This window comes from Brachyistius frenatus, unplaced genomic scaffold (genome assembly GCF_029030835.1).
Source record: "Brachyistius frenatus isolate BFR_SWC_R1_liver_20210118 unplaced genomic scaffold, ASM2903083v1 Contig_90, whole genome shotgun sequence".
Lineage (NCBI taxonomy): Eukaryota > Metazoa > Chordata > Actinopteri > Embiotocidae > Brachyistius > Brachyistius frenatus.
In genome coordinates this window covers 595275-614045 of record NW_027210689.1, presented here as the reverse complement: position 1 = coordinate 614045, position 18771 = coordinate 595275, and the positions used below count along the sequence as shown (strand labels likewise).

At 42.7% G+C, this 18771-nt stretch overlaps 1 protein-coding gene across 1 annotated transcript in view; it reads left to right on the top strand.

Moving 5' to 3' along the window:
- The window catches only part of caskin1 (CASK interacting protein 1), a 106051-nt gene that overhangs the window by 42940 nt on the left and 44340 nt on the right, over nucleotides 1-18771 (top strand). The window contains 1 exon segment of the mRNA XM_069710162.1: nucleotides 11406-11457. Coding sequence (XP_069566263.1) covers nucleotides 11406-11457 — 52 coding nt within the window.

Sequence of the window (18771 nt, the reverse complement as noted above, 5' to 3'; positions counted from 1 at the left end):
GTCCTTATTTGATGACTCGGGGGCGGTCATGTCCTTTTATGATGTGAGAAAATGAAGAGGGAGGTCACAGAGTGCAGAGTGCAAAGCAAAGCAAGTATTCAGCCCACACACACACACACACACACACACACACACACACACACACACACACACACACACACACACACACACACACACACACACACACACACACACACACACACACACACACACACACAGGCATGAAGGGAAGAGACAGCCCTCTATAACTTGTATGCGTATTATAGAGCTGGATGCTCGGGGTTCTGCTTCTAAAAGTCTTTTATTTGCTGCATAGAGAGTATTAGATGATTGGCAGTTGGAGCACTTCACGGCCTTGAGCAGATGAACATGTCCTGCTTGACTTAGCAGTGCAAAAGATAAACAGCTGCACTAGAAAATATTTGCTACTTTGAAAAAATTCAAAGCCCTTGGACATAATGGAACAAGTTAATCACGACTCCCGAGGAACATTTTGGTAAGAAATGTCCAATCTTGGAGCATCATAACAATTTGTAGAAATACTCATCGGTTCAGAGAAATTCACCTTTTAGCAGCTTGATGTCACAATGCAGGTTTATTTTATGTCAATACAAAAGAAAATAACTTAAACTACCAAGATTGATCGGGTTCATCAATATACATGGGGAGGCTATACGCACACGGGGCTACGTTCAAATGCTAACCACTTACATACATGGTTGATTCAGTAAAGAGGCAACAAAGCAGTGAAATGAATCATTCAGCACATTTGACCAAAAAACTGTTATTGCCAGTATCACTGCTTACTGAGTGCTGCAAGTAGCTTCTGTACATCTTCTATGAGTGTCTGTTTTAAGAGTCTGACTGGTAATAGACACAAGTGTTATATTGGAATGGCCGTAGATTGAAAGTTATTGTCTGCTAGTTTAATAGAAGATATAAACACTATACAGCCAGGCAGCTGTAGCTTTAGAACATTTTTAGAAAATCTGCAAAAGAGAATAAGTTCATGTCCTTTTCTATCCACTACCATTACACAGTTATTATATCTTGGTTCATTGTGACGGCTCTTAATTCTCTAATCAGGCACTACTGCATAAGAGGGGTTATGTAAGATGAGGTAATTGAAAGAGCAGCAGTTATGTTTTTGTCTTTTTGGTATTTTGTCTTTCCAGTGGACATTGAAGCCAGATGCTTCATGGACATGATCATTTTATTCACCAATCGGTTTCCATTGCACTTTGTCACATTTTCTTTTTATCAATATACTAACTATACTCTCTTTGATACTGAACGCTGTATGATGTCACCAGCCGGCTGATGTTATTTGTGCAACAGTCTTTGGTGGGGAGATTTTGATAGCTTTTTCACTGAAAACAACGCTTGCTGTGGGAAAAAATAGAGATGACACTGAATCAAAACATTAAATTTGCAGCCAGGAAAATCATAACCGAGTTCAAAAATGCAACAAAGCTCTGTCGAGCTAAGGTTAACTGTTAAAACTTTGACAATGTTTCCTTTAGTACGTTACTCTCTGTCCAATATGGTTACTTCACTGTATAACATCTTGATGGGTGCACACTATTGCCAAAGGGTGACTGATCACCCACATGATGGGAATGGTATTATTCAAAGGTCAATTTATGGGCATTTTTGGGGGTTTAGCATTTAAACCAGTAAGCAGAGGTTAAACCATCATGAAAGTGTAGTTGCAACATTCCTGTTGTGATTCTGCAGCTCATACAAGAAAACAATAGTCGACCTTAATAAAGCAAGATTACTGCATGAAGACGGACCCAGCGCCCAACACCTGCCACGGTCTTTTTCATCTCACAGTCAGGGGACAGAAAGAGGAAGGACGAGAAAGAAAAGAAACCTCGTCACCTTTCTCCTTTGCAGAATGAGCACCAATGGCACGAATAGAAGGTAGAAAGAAAGAGGGATTCAGTGGAAAAGTCAGAGGAGGGGGAAACGGGGACAGATCGATCGAGGCCAGGACAACAGGTCTACTTTCGGAAAGCACTCCAGAGACCGGCACACTGTTTTCCAGCCTCGCTGCCAGGGAGAGAGAGGAAGAAAGGAAGGGAAAAGAAATACGGTGAAGCAGGAGAAAGAGGATCGGAGTGAGGGAGGCTTCCTTTCCTCTCCCTGTCTGTGACGTGAAGCATTTCAGGTAATAAAACAACACATTCCCTCCGGTAATATTTACACTACACTCTGGTTTTCCCCAGGGTAGATATTATAAAAGACAACAGCACATTAAGAAAACCGGTGAAAGTGTTGCCTTTTCCTTCCCCAACATCCTCCCAATTTTTTGCCAGGGGGTAAGAAAACAGAATCAGCAGACTGAGAATAATCCCCCTTTAAGAACCGTGTAGTCTTCTTTTACATTCACCGGCTGGCTTTAATGTTTGGCAGATGAACATATCTAATCTTTTCTGTGCATGTTCGCTTTTGCGTAGACAGTACAATGAAAAAAAACATCATGCTTTTCGGCTCCCCGCCCAAACTTTGATCTTTACAGCTGTATGTTTACAAGGAGCGAATAATACAACAGAGTGGACGACGGTGTGAACTTCGCTTCGGGTTCTCCTAAAGTTTCACACACACACACACACACACACACACACACACACACACACACACACACACACACACACACACACACACACACACACACACACACACACACACACACACACACACACACACACACACACACACACACACACACACACACGGGTTAAGATGGTAGAGCGGGTTGCCCACTAATTGAAAGGTTGCTTTTGTCCACATGCTGAAGTGTCCTTAGGCCAGACGCTGAACCCCAAGTTGCTCCTGATGGCACCTTGCATGGCTGCTCTGCTCCATCAAGTGTGTGAATGGGTGAATGGGTGAATGGGAAACAGTGTAAAAGCACTTTGAGCACTTTATAAGCTGTGGGGATGCACCCTTATTATTTGCCAAGGGAGTTCACGTCCGCCATTGTTATCGCTGTGTACATTCCTCCATCAGCTGATGCAGAGGCAGCAGTGGACACCATCTACTCCACTGTGTCCAAACTGCAGACTAAGCATCCCGGTGCATTTTTGGCAGTTACTGGAGACTTTAACCACACCAGTCTGGATAAAGTACTGCCAACTTTGCACCAGTATGTGAACTGCCCCACACGGAACAATAAAACTCTGGACTTACTGTATGCTAATGCCATGGATGCATACAGTACTACTGCCCTCCCCCCCCCTTGGTAGATCAGACCACAACCTGGTCCTGCTGACACCAAAGTATGTTCCTCTGGTGCAGAGGCAGCCTGTAACCACCAGGACTGTGAGGAGGTGGACACAGGAGGCTAAAGATGCCCTGCAGGACTGCTTAGAGTCCACGGACTGGGATGTGCTGTGTGGACCACATGGGGAGGACATCAACAGCATGATGGACTGTATCACAGAATACATTAAATTCTGTGAACACACCACCGTACCATCCCGGACTGTAAAATGCTTCCCCAACAATAAACCGTTGATCACCAGTGACCTGAAAGTTCTTCTTAATAAGAAGAAAGCAGCCTTCAGGTCTGGGGACAGGGAAGAGCTCAGAAGAGTGCAGCGCCACCTGAAGGAGAAGATGAAAGAGTGCAAGAACTCCTACAGGAGGAAGCTGGAGGCCAAACTCCAACAAAACAACGTGAGGGAGGTGTGGATCGGTATGAAGGAGATTACTGGGTTCAAGGGGAGAGAGAGACAACCAGGGGGAACCTGGAGAGGAACAACCAGGGGGAACCTGGAGAGGTCAAATGAACTAAACTGTTTCTTCAACAGGTTTAGTTCACCGCCCTCATCTGTCTCCTCCACACCTTACACCTCCCAAACACCTCTGCTGCCTCCCCCCTCCCCCCTCTGCTGCATCGACACCTTGCCCCCCCCCCCCCCCCACGCCCCTCTCTGTGACGACTGGCCAGGTTAGGAGACAGCTGGAGAGACTCCACCAGCGCAAGGCTGCAGGACCTGACGGCATCAGCCCCGGGGTCCTGAAGACCTGCGCCGTCCAGCTGGCTGAGGTCCTACAACACCTCTTCAACCTGAGCCTGAAGCAGGAGGAGGTCCCGGTGCTGTGGAAGACGTCCTGCCTGGTTCCTGTACCGAAGAAGACGACTCCATCTGGCCTCAACGACTACCGACCGGTTGCCCTCACATCTCATGTGATGAAGGTGCTGGAGAGGCTGGTCTTGGCCCACCTCAGGCCGCTGGTGAAATCTTCACTGGACCCTCTGCAATTTGCGTACCAGCCTCATGTGGGAGTGGACGACGCCATCATCTACCTGCTGCAACGAGTTCAGTCTCACCTGGATGGAACCGGTGACTCTGTGAGAATCACTTTCTTTGATTTCTCCAGTGCATTCAACACCATCCAACCACTGATACTGAGTGAGAAGCTGCAGGTGTGGTGGGGGGGGGACGCGTCCACCATCTCCTGGATCACTGACTACCTGACAGGCAGACCACAGTTTGTCCGTCTGGGCAGTGTGCTGTCTGATACGGTGGTCAGTGGTACTGGAGCTCCTCAGGGAACTGTTCTGTCTCCCTTCCTGTTCACCTTCTACACCACTGACTTCCAGTACAACTCAGAGTCCTGCCATCTGCAGAAGTTCTCTGATGACTCTGCAGTGGTCGGATGTATAATGGATGGACGGGAGGAGGAGTACAGGGCAGTAGTGGAGGACTTTGTGGAGTGGGTGGTAAGGAATCACCTGCTCCAGAACGTGGCCAAGACCAGAGAGATGGTGGTCGACTTCAGGAGGAAGACGACGGCTCCACAACCGCTGAGAGTTCTGGGAGAGGTGGTGGACATGGTTGAGGAGTACAAGTACCTGGGTGTGTCCATCGACAACAGACTGAACTGGAAGACCAACATCAACGCTGTCTACAAGAAGGGGATGAGTCGACTCTTTTTCTTGAGGAAACTTCGATCCTTCAATGTGTGCAGCGAGATGTTGGAGATGTTCTACCAGTCTGTTGTGGCCAGTGCTTTGTACTTCGCTGGGGTCTGCTGGGGGAGCAGCATTGGAACCGGTGACACCAACAGACTTAACAAGCTGGTTAAGAAGGCCGGCTCCATCATCGGCTACGAACTAGATAGTCTGGAAAAGGTGGTGGAGAGGAGGACGCTGAACAAACTATTATCCATATTGGATAATCCTGACCATCCTCTCCACCACCTGCTGCAGGGACAGAGGAGCACTTTCTCTAAAAGATTTCTCCAGCTCTGCTGTCACAAGGACAGATACAGGAGATCATTCCTGCCGACCGCAATAAGACTGTACAATAACTCACCTCTGGCAAAATCCATCACAGTACAATAACACTGTTGACTGTGTTTCTTGGTTGTTTGTATATAATATATATATATAGATATATACTGTACTGTATATACTGTGCATTTTATATTTATATTTTATATTTTTTACTGCTATTTTACTGCTATTTTATTGCTTTTCTATTATTCTATTATTATCTTATTGCTTCTGTATGCTGCTGTAGCGAAAAAATTTCCCCTCGGGGATTAATAAATTAACTACCTAACCTAACCTAACCTAATAAGTGCATACCATTTACCATTTACACAAGTCGGTTAGCCTCACAGCTAGCATCTACAGTATATGCTATCACATCAGATACATGGCTTGAATTACCCAAATACAGTGTTCATCCATCCATCCATCCGTCCATCCGTCCATCCATCCATCCATCCATCCATCCATCCATCCTTCCGTCCATCCATACAAACCAAACCAAACCCTCGTACTGTCTTGCACTACACCCCCAAACACAGTGCACAGTTCACAAATCCACTTGTTTATATTTTTTATATATATTTTTATGTTTTGTATGCTAATGTTTCCTCTTTTTTTTTCCTTTGTATTTAACTGAAGTCAGTATGCCAACATCCTGACTGGCAGTTAGATAAAGAAACCTCTCAAAATCCCAGCAGGCTCAACATTTTTAATTGACTGTCTAATAATTCTCAACATATTCATTATTTCTGAGTCTCCATCAGTTTTGAAGAAGTTTTGCTTCTGTGGGAAAGTTTATTTTCACACTTCCACTCGTCTGTTTAAAGCCAATGTGAATTCTGAATTGAATGGTTTTCAGGTGAACAGATGTTTCCTATTGTAGCACATTCTTTTACATTCAGTTAAGGTTCACACTGCAGAGGCTGTCGTCCCCTCCGGCAGGTCAAGGCTGGTCGAAGGTGTCAGGTGCAGTGTTCAACATTGCAGCTGCCATGTATGAAGCAGAGAAGGAGAGGGGAGACAGATGGTTTCGCCATTCGCTCTTTAGAAGATGTGTTTTTTTAAGGCATGTGTGTGTGTGTGTGTATCATCTTTTATTGTCTTTATCCGTGACTTCAAGCACGAAAATAATTTTTTGGTTTGGACATGAATGTATTTATATGTGTGTTTGTCTATCTAATGTGACTGCAGTTATGTGGGTGTGGAGTGTTGCAGGGTTTTTCAGCTGGATAGCGTTTCCATAACCATGGTTTCACTGTTTGTTATGTTTGCTATGATGCTGTTCAACAGTAAACACTCACACACACACACACTCGGCATGGACACAGTGATATAATCACATGATTTTTAACATGAGGTATCAATAACCAGGTTTGGGTTTTATACCAGGTGTGTGCGTGTCTGTGTGTGTGTGTGTGTTCAGGTCTCCAAATTGTCTACTGAGAATGATCAATGACGTCACTTTCCCTGTGAATCCAAAGTGAACTTCTTAAAGCCTATTGTTAAGCTGGTTTTAAACTTATTTTTACTTATGCAGTTAAACTGTAACATTGTAGGTTGCAGAAGCCTGAAAGAAGAAAACACTGAAATATTAAGAACCTATTCTGTGTTACGAACTGTAAGTGGAGACTCCATTGAACTTCCTGAATGTTCTCAAATCCAATTGTCGGTGATCATTATTTTCTGTTTTTTTTGTTGTTGTTTTTTTAATTATCTGATATGATGGATTTTCAGGTAAACCGCATTGACAACTCCTTCAGCAATCCTGAACATCAAAGGTCTCTCCACACAGATGTTTGTGGCGATGTTCAACCTGATGGGAAAATCAGGAAGGCCTGCAGCTGAACGAGAACGGTGCATGTTGGCATTTTGTCTCGACAAGGAAACATTGCTCTCTTTTTAGTCCAAGTTTAGTCGAACAGGAATTTATGGTTTACCAACTGTGGCGAAGGACTGCAGGCTGGTCAAACTGTCTTCTTCTGTTGGAGTGGTTTACATGTGGCAATACAAGCATGTAGAGTTTGGTATTCTCTTTCTTTCTGAAACCCAAAGGCAGATTGTTTATCTGCTCTTGCGAAAGCTGCAAATGTTAGCCTGTCTGGCTAACTACAACTAAAGCCAACCAATAACTGCATGGTTTTTGGGGTTTACACATTACATTGAAAAAGCTCTGCATACACTGTGTATTAGTACGGAGGTGCTATGAGAGCCTGTCCTGCTCTTTATTACATTTGAGAAACTGTTTACTGCAACAACTTAAGCGAAACTGATTCTTCTCTAAATAACTTTAAAAGTAGCGTTCAAAAATACAAACAAAATGCCAGACATAGTTACGTTCAAATGTAATGACAGTTACTAAAAGAACCTCCTACAATACTATGCTGGCTTAGTCAGCTGTCAAAGCATAGCTGACCAAATCTCTTCAACATTTGTGATTTCAGTTGACATAATTGGTGTCTGTGACTGTCTGAAATCGGAAAAGCAAAATTTCCTCAGAGTTTTGATGTTAAATCAAAAGTTGCATTGACAAAAAATGTAGGCTATTGCTAAAGGCCACAGCTTGTTGTGTGTCTGTGTAATCCACCAAACCGTATCCAAGGTGGATTTTTCCTGTGACTTGAGAAAAGCAGATGCACTGAGTCACAAAGGTCCTTCTCCAAGACGTTACATAAACGGTGGGTGTGCCCATTTTCCTGTCACATAACTGGGCCACATAGAAGCAGGGTTTATGGCGTGGTGGCTAGCAGCCACGACGTTATGTGAAAAGGTCATGGTTGGTGGCTGTTAAACAGACACACCGTGTGTGTGTGTGTGTGTGTGTGTGTGTGTGTGTGTGTGTGTGTGTGTGTGTGTGTGTGTGTGTGTGTGTGTGTGTGTGTGTGTGTGTGTGTGTGTGTGTGTGTGTGTGTGTGTGTGTGTGTGTTTTGCTCTTTTTTGGGAAGAAGCCAGTCATTGTATGGAGCGTATCAGTAACCAACCAACACCCCCTCCCCCAACCCCAACACACACACACACACACACACACACACACACACACACACACACACACACACACACACACACACACACACACACACACACACACACACACACACACAACACAGAGATTGATGCAATGCAAGTTAGTGGATGCCTATCAGATTCTATGGCACACTCACAACAAGTACACAACACACACACAATCACACACACACAGGATGTAGATCTGGTCTTTGAAAGCTCTCGTGTTTTGTGTGTCAGAGAGTGTTTGACTGAATCCCTGCATTTAGCATCCAGAAATAGCCTGTTAGGAAATCAATGTTCCTCTCGCAGTGGCTCTGGGAGCTGTCTCCTCTACAATAGAGGGACTGTCCTGTTTCCTGCACCCTAGAGGGACTTTGTGTGTGTGTGTGTGTGTGTGTGTGTGTGTGTGTGTGTGTGTGTGTGTGTGTGTGTGTGTGTGTGTGTGTGTGTGTGTGTGTGTGTGTGTGTGTGTGTGTGTGTGTGTGTGTGTGTGTGTGTGTGTGTGTGTGTGTGTGTGTGTGTAAAGAGGGCAGTAGAAAGGGAGAGTGCAGGCTCATCTTTGCTGCGCCTCAGTTCTGCAGTGTCAGCTGACAGGACACCAAACTACAAAGGGGCTGAAGATGAAAAATAATGAGGCTGAAAGTAGCAGAATGTTGTGTTAGTAGACTTAATACAGTCTCACACTTGTATGTGTGTGTGTGTGTGTGTGTGTGTGTGTGTGTGTGTGTGTGTGTGTGTGTGTGTGTGTGTGTGTGTGTGTGTGTGTGCAGGGGTCTTTTACTTCAAGCCACAGTGTCTGTGTGTTTTTGTGTGTCAGCAATAAACTCAATGTAAATCAAACTTCCTTCACTCTCTGACTTCCTTTACTTCTTACCAAATTACTCCAAAGCTGTGTGGGTGCAAGTAGGCATTACTGTGTGTGTGTGTGTGTGTGTGTGTGTGTGTGCGTGCGTGCGTGTGTGTGTGTGTGTGTGTGTGTGTGTGTGTGTGTGTGTGTGTGTGCGTGTGCGCGTGCACGCGCGCGTGCGTCATAACATGAAGTAAGTCATCGACCTAACCTGTGACATTGCTCTGATAGCAACAAGCCCTCTGAGAGAGTGAATCAATGACATCATCACTGTTAGACTGAAACCGAACTTATCAAAAATGAAGAGCTGGATACTACAGTCAGAGATGGTTCACCTGTTTTTATGAAAGTTGTTGGTCCCATAGATCCTAGCCTTCCTCTGGCCGAGATGCACATGAATGGGATGAAATAAATTAATGGATCAAAATCTGATAAGAACAATAATCAATAATCATGTTGTGTTGTATGATTTTCATGCATATGAAAATATGTTTTACAGGTGCTTCTTTTCCAGTTATTCCGTACGGGAACAATACTTTTTGGGGCAGTGTGCATCATGTGATGACTGAGGTTATGTGGTTTGCCAAATGGTTGCACAGCCCAGTACTGTTCCTGGTGACTTCATTCCCTCCCACTTTGCTGTGTGAGGTCACACTTCTAGTTGTAGAAGGCTCCTCACAGGGTGTAACAAAGTGGGCAAACTGTGGGATGCCCAGAAACATCTGTTACCATGAGTTGTTATATTTGTCTAGCTATTTAATTTTATTGTTGTTTTTTTTATGGGTTTTTACTCCTTCATTGATGATCTTTAATTGGTGGAGGTTTTCCTATTTGTAAAACTGCTATAAATTTGATTTAACAACATCAACACAATGCAAATGGGCACCTGTGGGCGAGGCAGTTGTAGAAAACATTAATGCGCGTGTGCAGTGGGCTGCACAATACAGAAGCAAATCCAGAAGCTAGAACATGTTTTGGCTCATGAACCAGGTGGGCTACTTCATTCCACTGAGCCGGCACCAGTTCTCCTTAAAGGACCAGTATGTAGGATTAAGGGGACTCTCGGCAGAGATGGAATAGTATAATCACCTGAAACTAAGACTTTTATTACTTCGGAGTAACTTACTACATATCTACAATCTGCATAGGGTGTCAGGTCGTCTTCACCAGAGCCCACCAGTGTTGCACTGCTATGTCTCTACAGTGGCCCAGAATGGACAAATTAAACAGTGACCCGAGAGTGGCCGTTGTGTGAGTTCTTTGGCCAGCGTAGATTGTCTTACACACTTGGGAGCGAAGGGTGAGGTGACGGGTATTCAGTTTGTTGAAATCTGCAACACTAGAATCCATAAATCCCACACAATATTCATTTAATATGTCCATACAAACATACAAGTTTATTTTTTAGTAACAACCAATGATAACAAACCATAACAAAGTCTGGTTGTTTGGGTTCATGCTGTATCACCGTCCATATGAATATCATCTGTGCTTTTCCTTTGACGAGTCCTCTTGCAGACTTTCAGAGTCCGTGTTGTTTAATGCAAAGACATATTTGCAGCATCACCATCTGCACTCAAGTGTGACGTATTTGAAAAGTCAGTTCAAATTTATCCATAAAGAGCATTTAACAAACATGTCACTCACGATTCTTAACACGAGTCCGAAGAGATGCTACACTGTCACGTACTGCTCTTTCAAATAAGCACATACAGCTTATGTAACATTTTTTCTGACTTTAAAAAAAAAAGTGTAATCTGATTAAGAAAAAAATCTAAAGTAATTCTTTTTAGCTCATTTTTCATGCCGGTTGAAAATTCGGTCTGTTTTTATAATATCTCCATCTCAAATTAAATGTGAGTTCCTTTTAAATAATCCCCTCTATTTGCAACCACACACAGCAGAAAGCACGGTCAGAAAGACGTAAATATTCTGAATGACAGACACAGTCAAGTATTATTATGACGAGGCCCTGAACTCGAAGAGATGACATGCTTTTGTGCGAACAGCGGGCGAGAAAATATGGCGACAATCTGACTCATAATGAATAATATCTTTGCTTACATTCAGGGAAAATGGGAGAGAAAAAGAGAATGTTCTTTTGTTGGCTTGAAGATGTAATAAAAAGTAACTGTCCCATATACACAACGATGCTGTAAACATAAACATGAAATGTAACACCATTATTGCTCATAAAAAAAAGCCGAAACTGGTTATTTACCAGCAGCAAAAATCAACTAATGTTCCTTTTTATTTGCGTTTCAGAGCTCCTCGGATCTGCAAAGAAAGTGAATGTCAACTTCCAGGATACAGATGGGTGAGTTTCCCTCCCTTTTTCCTCCCGTGCGCCTCTCATCCATGTCCACGATCGTTGCCACGGTTCTGCCTTTGACTTTGTTGGGTTTCCTGTTTTACTTTGAAATCACTTCACCTCTTGTGTCTGTTTTGCTCCTAATGTTTTCTTCCCGCCCGTTCTTGTGCTCACCCGTGTTTCTTTAGCCCATCAGCACTCTGTGGGTTCAGTTCGACCTCTCCCCCCTTTTCACCTCCAGCCAGATTGTCTGTGTTCATGATCGCGAGTTCGCAGCTTTCCAGCCGCTTTGTTTCCCTTTTGTTTTGAAATACTTTTGCCCGTTCCTGGTTTCTCTTTGTTAACCTGCAGTTCGAAGTAAAGCTCACTTTTGCTCGGACGACCTACCTCAGCATTATGTGTTTGGGTGTAAAACATAATTGTTCCTCACTTTCTCCGTCGCCTTGCCGTCCCTGCTCTTCCCCCCCCTTTCAGCATTCATCCCATCATTCGCTGCCCCCCCACCCACCTACCCGCCGCCCCACACACACACACCCACTCCGGTCCCATTCATATATGAAAGCTGTATTATCATGGTAGTTTGACTTCTGTGTCCATAGTATTAAAGGCTGGAGGATTAGCCCACATACCACTCAGCAGAAGTGCGGACTAAAATGTCATGTTTATTTAAGTGAGTGAGACATTGTGAGAGTATTAATGGCATGATTTCATGATATCAGGTGATACATACATGCCTCCTGATCTCTTTGCTCCCACTTTGTCATTAAAAGCCTCACACAGTATGACACAACGTGTCCGTGAGAGCTCCTGTTCGTGAGTCGCAGCTTGAAACACACAAAACAATAATAAACAAAACATGAAATGGAAGAGCTGTGGCCCATATCCATGCAATCTGGTTTCATTATGTAACCGGGAATGTTTAACAGAAACAGACTACATTTTATTTTGTGTTTAATTTTTCGAACAAAAGGCAGCGCAAAAACAAAACAAGTTCAGAATGTGAAGTTGTTTCTAACCATGGTGAGACTTCATCGTGACTGGCAGCTAAAGCAGACAGACAGAAGAAACAAGAGGGCCGACGTGCTGGTGCTTCCACTCAGGGGTTGACATGGCTAACAATAAAAGGACTGATTGACATGTAATGGGATACTTCTCACAAACACGTACAAAACATGTTGTCAGTCTCTTTCGAATATTTTACACGTTGATCTTGTCGCAATCTGAAGGTGAAGGTCAAATTCTCTGTGCAGTTTATTTAATTGATAATTGCAGTTTAATCATCCTTTGTTGGCTGCTGCTAATTCTAATAAGTAGTTCCAAAATATATTTTTCCTGGGCAACGAATTTGTGGGAGATTTTACTTCGATCGAATGTGACAAAAGAGCAATCTATTCCAAGAATAGAAATGTTCTGAGTAATCTCTTGACAATAAGAATGAATGCATTTCAATTTTAGAGTCACAAAATATTGTATTATGTTCCAACAGAGCCTCGAGTTGCTAGCTGTTAGTCTTAATCTGTTGTCCCTGTGTTTCATTCCAGTCATCCTCAGATATGAATGGACCTCATAGCAGTGTAATTATTGAAGTTTTGTACTGTTTTTGTACTTGTATTAGTATACAATATAATTTTTTCAGTCTTTATCGTGATTTCAAGGCTTCAGAGCACAACCACTTTGGTCCCCATTGCAAGACCACATAAAGGCTATTTTGGTCTATTGGTCTGGTATATAAGTCACTGAATGATTTGATTTATGAATGCCTTTGCAATTACCAGATCAACTAATCCGACTACCAATGATATTTTGTAGTCCTTTTAGGTTTGTGTAATCAGGAAATATGGAAGCAGATGAACCGGATTCAGGAATTAAACCAGATAAGAAAAGGTTCTTCAGACACTCCCAGGAAGAGGAAGGACAAAAGATGTATGCCTTTATTTAGTCAGTAATGTTTGTCCAAATGATTGTCTGCACTGTACTGGGCTATAAAACTGACTGGAGTTTTTTATTGACAGTACACTGGAAATAACCAATAATGACAGAACAATATTGCAAAATGTGGTGAAATAACTTATGAAATAATGTGTGCAGTGCTATATATAGGCATATCCATGAGAGTTGATTATAACTAAACTAACCTGGATATATTAAGGCAACAAACATTAAAACAGGCTTTCTTTTGCGGCTGTTTTTTTTAGCCTGTCGTCCCTCTGATGGATTCTGTTCTTTCTACCCTCAAACAACAAATTAAAATTCCTGTTTGTATTCCCACCACATCTGAACAACCAATGATGGAATAAAAAAACAACAACAATGCCATATGAAACACACTTCTAAGAAAACAAGGATGCAGATTCATCATGTTATTCGTCCTCTTAGTCTTCTCTGATGTTTGAGCTGGATTCAATTAAAGAATGCAAAGGAGACATGAAGAGGTGGACACAGGGGCTGAAAATGTCTGAGTGTTTGATTGTTCTCGGTGCTTCAGAACGTAACAGCCATGAAACTTTCAGAAAATCAACTATTTCTATTGGTGACTCACTTTCAGCACTCATCACCATCACCATGTTCAACACCATCATTGTCATTCACTCGCTAGTTCTCTCTCTCAGCTTGTGTTCGTGCTTTCTGATGCGCCACTGCTCCTCCACATCGATACTAGTAGCGCTCAGTCCCTGTAGTTAATGCGTTGTCTATGTCTAACCAATAGCCCCCAGACAGACCTACAAAGTCCCTAAAGTTTTCCGAACCTTCAGACGGTTTTACCTGAGAGCACAGACTTACTTCAACACCTGGAACTAACTTTCAGACTCAAAATCTAGTTCCTGGTTCCTCTGGTTGAATCATGGCATTTACTCCTGTGAATCTTTGAAGTGTGCAAGTGTCGAAGTGCAACATTTTTCATTAGAACCCGCATCGTTTGTAATTTACAAGCATTATATATGAGGCTGTGCTTTACTCATTTGAACTAACAGCACACTAATCTGAATAGTGCTTATTAGGGAAATAAAAAGTCATTCACTTGTATTACAGACAAACTAATACACATAGTTTTTCTACACATCTGAAGAGACAAAGTAAACATTGAATTACATGCAATTTATGTCAACTGTTTATAAATACAGACACGTCTACTCATTCAATGGTTTTCTTTATTTGTGTTATTCTCTACATATAGAACAATACTGAGGACATCAAAACTATGAAATAACACATGCAATTTGCTCAACTGTGTTAGCACTCTTAACACATACAAAAGTCGCTCTCTTAACCAGCTTCACGAGGTCGTCAATTGGAGCTTTTCCAATTTGTGGAAGGGGGTTCCCACATATGCTGAGTACTTTTTGGCTGCGTTTCTTTTACTCTGCACTCCAACTCATCCCAAACCAACTCAGTTGAGTTGAAGGTTCAGGTGATTGTGGTGGCTGGTTCGTCTGACGCAGCACTCAATCACTCTGCTTCTTGGTCGGATAACCCTTACAGAGCCATGCTGGTTAAGTGTTGCCTTGAATCCAACAACATCAGAGTTCCCCCTCCGGGCTTCTCTGTGGGAACCACACATACGGATACCATCCGTTCACCTTCTCTACTTCGCAATAAGACACTGGGGCTGGAACCAGAAATTCAAAGTTGGACTCCTCGGACCAAAGTCCTCTGGTGTCGTGTCCACTCCCTGTGTTTCTTGTGAGAAGCAGTTCTCTTCGTCTTCTTGGTCTCCCACAGTTGTGGTTTCTTTGCAGCAGTTTAACAATGAATGCCTGATTCTCATGGTCTCCTCCCATCAGTTGATGTTGAGATGTGTCTGCTGCTTGAACTCTAAGAAGCATTGACGTGGGCTCTAATATGAGGTGCGATGAGATGAGATGCTAACGCAACCGCAGGACAACACAACTGATGGTCTCTAACACATTACAGCAAGAAATTCCACCAATTAAGTTTTGCCAAGGTTCGTCTGTTAACTGTAAACCATTCCTGGTGATGATGTCCTGAAGTCGGCTGAGAGAATGTGCACAGCTGTTCGTAAAGCAAATGGTAGCTATGAATCTTTTCCACTGCCAGTACCAGCTCGGCTCGACTCTACTCACTTTGATGGTTTTACATCAGGCAAAAGTTGTGGATAGCACCTGGTACTATATTTTTTTATCACCAAGTGGTGCAGAGCCGATACAATAAAGTTAACGTGAAAACACTGCCGATCAGTTATTGGTCAGAGAGAATCAATCAAGTGTGTCGATACGCACATCCCGATAAAACTGTCAAACTCTCCTGTTTTCTTCAGCAGTCTTCTGTCTTGTCGTGTTTTTGCCGTTACAAACAGTCACATACCTCGTAAGAAGAACAGCATCTGATCTGTCCTCTATTGTTCATGTGTGTGTTGCGTTGAAGATGATGTCACAGCAGCTCAATGTGGTGAAGTTATAGTCACAATGCCACCTTAGAAAGCTATGGAAAACAAAATCCAGTGAAGTCCCTGGTACCAAAAGTGAGAAGAGATGAGTAGAGTAGAACTGGTTTAGTTTAGTGCTTATGCAAAAAAAGGCCTAAGATATGAAGAATATTTCATTTTTTTGTTACATTTTGTTGTTTACTACATACTTCCATGTGTTATTTCACAGTTATTGATGTCTTCAGTTTTGTTCTCCAGTGTACAAAATAGTAAAAGTGAAGAAAAGCCCCTGAATGAATAGTTAGGCTGGTACCGCACGTTCTCAAATGAATTTCAACAAAATCAAAAACATTCATTTGGATGAAAACTGTTCATTCCTTCAGTCGAGGAGGATCTCTGCTGAGGACCAGCGGAGCTGTTCCAGATGCTGATGGTGGCCCTCAGTTTTTCCATCAATCTGGCGCATCAGCTCATCCATGATACATGATTGTCTTAGCAGTGCAGCAGGAAACAACAAAAGATAGAAATGCAAATTCCTTGAAGCCTGAGTCACGCCAGCTTTAGCCCTAATGAGAATCATTTGAAACTGAGCTAAATGAGAGCAAACTGTGCTGTGGTATCTGTAAAGATAAAGATTAAAAGTAATCCTTGTAGAACAGCTTTTCCACTCTAAGTGAAACTGAACAGTGTAATCTAATTAGTCTGTTTACTGTTATTGCCTCTTTTCTCCCTAATTCCTCCCAGAGTATTAAGTGCCGGCTGATACTAACATGGCTGGTATGTTTGTCGACTGTACAAATAAGTCATGAATATTGTTTCTGATAGAAATGCATAGATCAAGTTAAATGGTAATGAGTCTGCACAAGCGTATTCATTTTAGATTCATTTACTCCTCTTGGCAGTCGCTTGGAGACTTGTAATGAACTCACTCTGTAAAAAAAAAAAAAAAAAAAAAAAAATCTCCTAATTGGCAGCTTCCCTCCTCTGCTTGTGTTCCCTGAGTGTTGTCAGTCAGCTGGTGTTGCACCGTGATTAAAAACCGCAGGAATCCAACAAACGCTGGTCAGTAGTTTTGTGTTACTAAGTTAATTAGAAAACAGAGTGGTGTCTAAGGCAGGGTAGAGTATGTTGGAGAGAAATGAATGGAGAAGGAGAAGGCTCGTCACATATACACGATAGGTCATAGTGTATTCCTCAAGAGAACGGAGACGCGACAACATAGCCCTCAGAGCCTACAGAGAATGAAGGTTCCTCTTCATAACCTTGATGAGGGTACCTGTGAGAGTACATTACAAAACAGCTCCACTGCATTTACACTGTAAATGCTCTGTGGTGGACGAGGCGTCGACGTTTACTGTGAAAAAGGCCTAGAAAATATACTCGAAGAAAGAAGGCTTTTCTGGAAATCAACATGAAGAGACAAAGAGAATACATGGTTCTGTGCAAAAGCTTTAAAGCTTTTAAAGTGAGAATTATTTCATAAATAATCCCATGAATAGTATTTATTTAGCAATACAATTCATATGAAGGTCTTTAAACAGGCTGCCTCTGTGTCTTCTGTCTCTTTTTGTAATCCCAGACTGACTCCATGATGTGGAGATCAGGGCTCTGCAGGGGTCAGACCGTCTGCTGCGGGACTCCTTGTTCTTCTCGTGGCTGTATTTAGCTCTTCATGTCTAATGCTGGATGTCTGAACTCGGTGTCCCGCTGCTGAATTAGTTTCAGACCAATTCTCTGTGATGGTATTAGATGAGGGATAACAACGTAAACATATAAAGTGCCAAAAATATTTGCACGGTACTGTATGTCAAACCATAGACTGCGTATAAAAAATAGGTATTGAAAAGTGAACGCACTGCGAGAGTGCTGCAAAATGCTTTACCACTGTGGGCAGCCAGGGGGCAGGCTACTAAAGGTGTGCTTGGGAGTGTTCCTGTTTTAACTGACATGCCTGGGGAGCAGTCAGCTTGCTGGTAATGATCAAATGTAAGACAGTAAACCACAGTGGTGTTTTGTAGTGAAAGCAAATATTAAGCATCTGTAAAGGAAACTAAGGAATTTAAGTAGGGTTAGTGCATTAGCAATACAGAGGTTTGTATAGAATTTAATATTTATTATCTTAAAAGATGTTTTATCTTGAGTTTGAATATTTTCATTTAATTTCAATCCATTTTTTTCTAAGCTGTTTTATAAAGATATTTGTAAATTCTTTGGCTGAAGAGAGTATGAGGGTGGATCAATACGTTCCGGGACGTGCACGGAGACGGAGGAAGCAATAACCCTAATGAGCAAGTGCTACAAATTTTGTAGCTTAATCGAAATTAGCACCCACAAAACAAACTGTCAAACTGTGGAAATTGGCTACGTAGATCCTGAAAATGCTTGAGGAAGCTTATGGCAATCAAGCATTCGTGTTTCCGAGGGACAGGACGTCACCGTTTCTTTGAAGATCGTAGGGTTGAGCGGCGTGAATTCGTCCCTCAGCGTCAAACTGTCCAAATTCTACTGAGACGCTCTGATGCGTCTGAAGGAAAACATTCACTGCAAATAACCTGAACTGTGGCGCGATGGGTTCTCCAACATGACAATGCACTGACAACTCACAAATTTATCACGCATAACACAAACATGGCTCCCCCACCACGCCGACTCGCCGGATTTGGCTCCCTGCTTTTTCTTTATGCTCCCCAATAACTTGTCAGAGGCGTTGATCTGCACTTTGCTCAAGTTTCAGGTGCGTAATAATTTGCCGACACATTCGGACCACTGCTCACAAAAGCATGTTTAAGTCAGGTGCTGATTTTGATCAAGCGAGGGTTTACTCACGAAGGTTATAGCTTCTCTGTGCACGTCACGATGCGGCCCACTGTTCGAGTGCAACAGCAACAGTCTCGGAACTGGTTGATCCTCCTTCGTAGTGGACAAATGATACACTG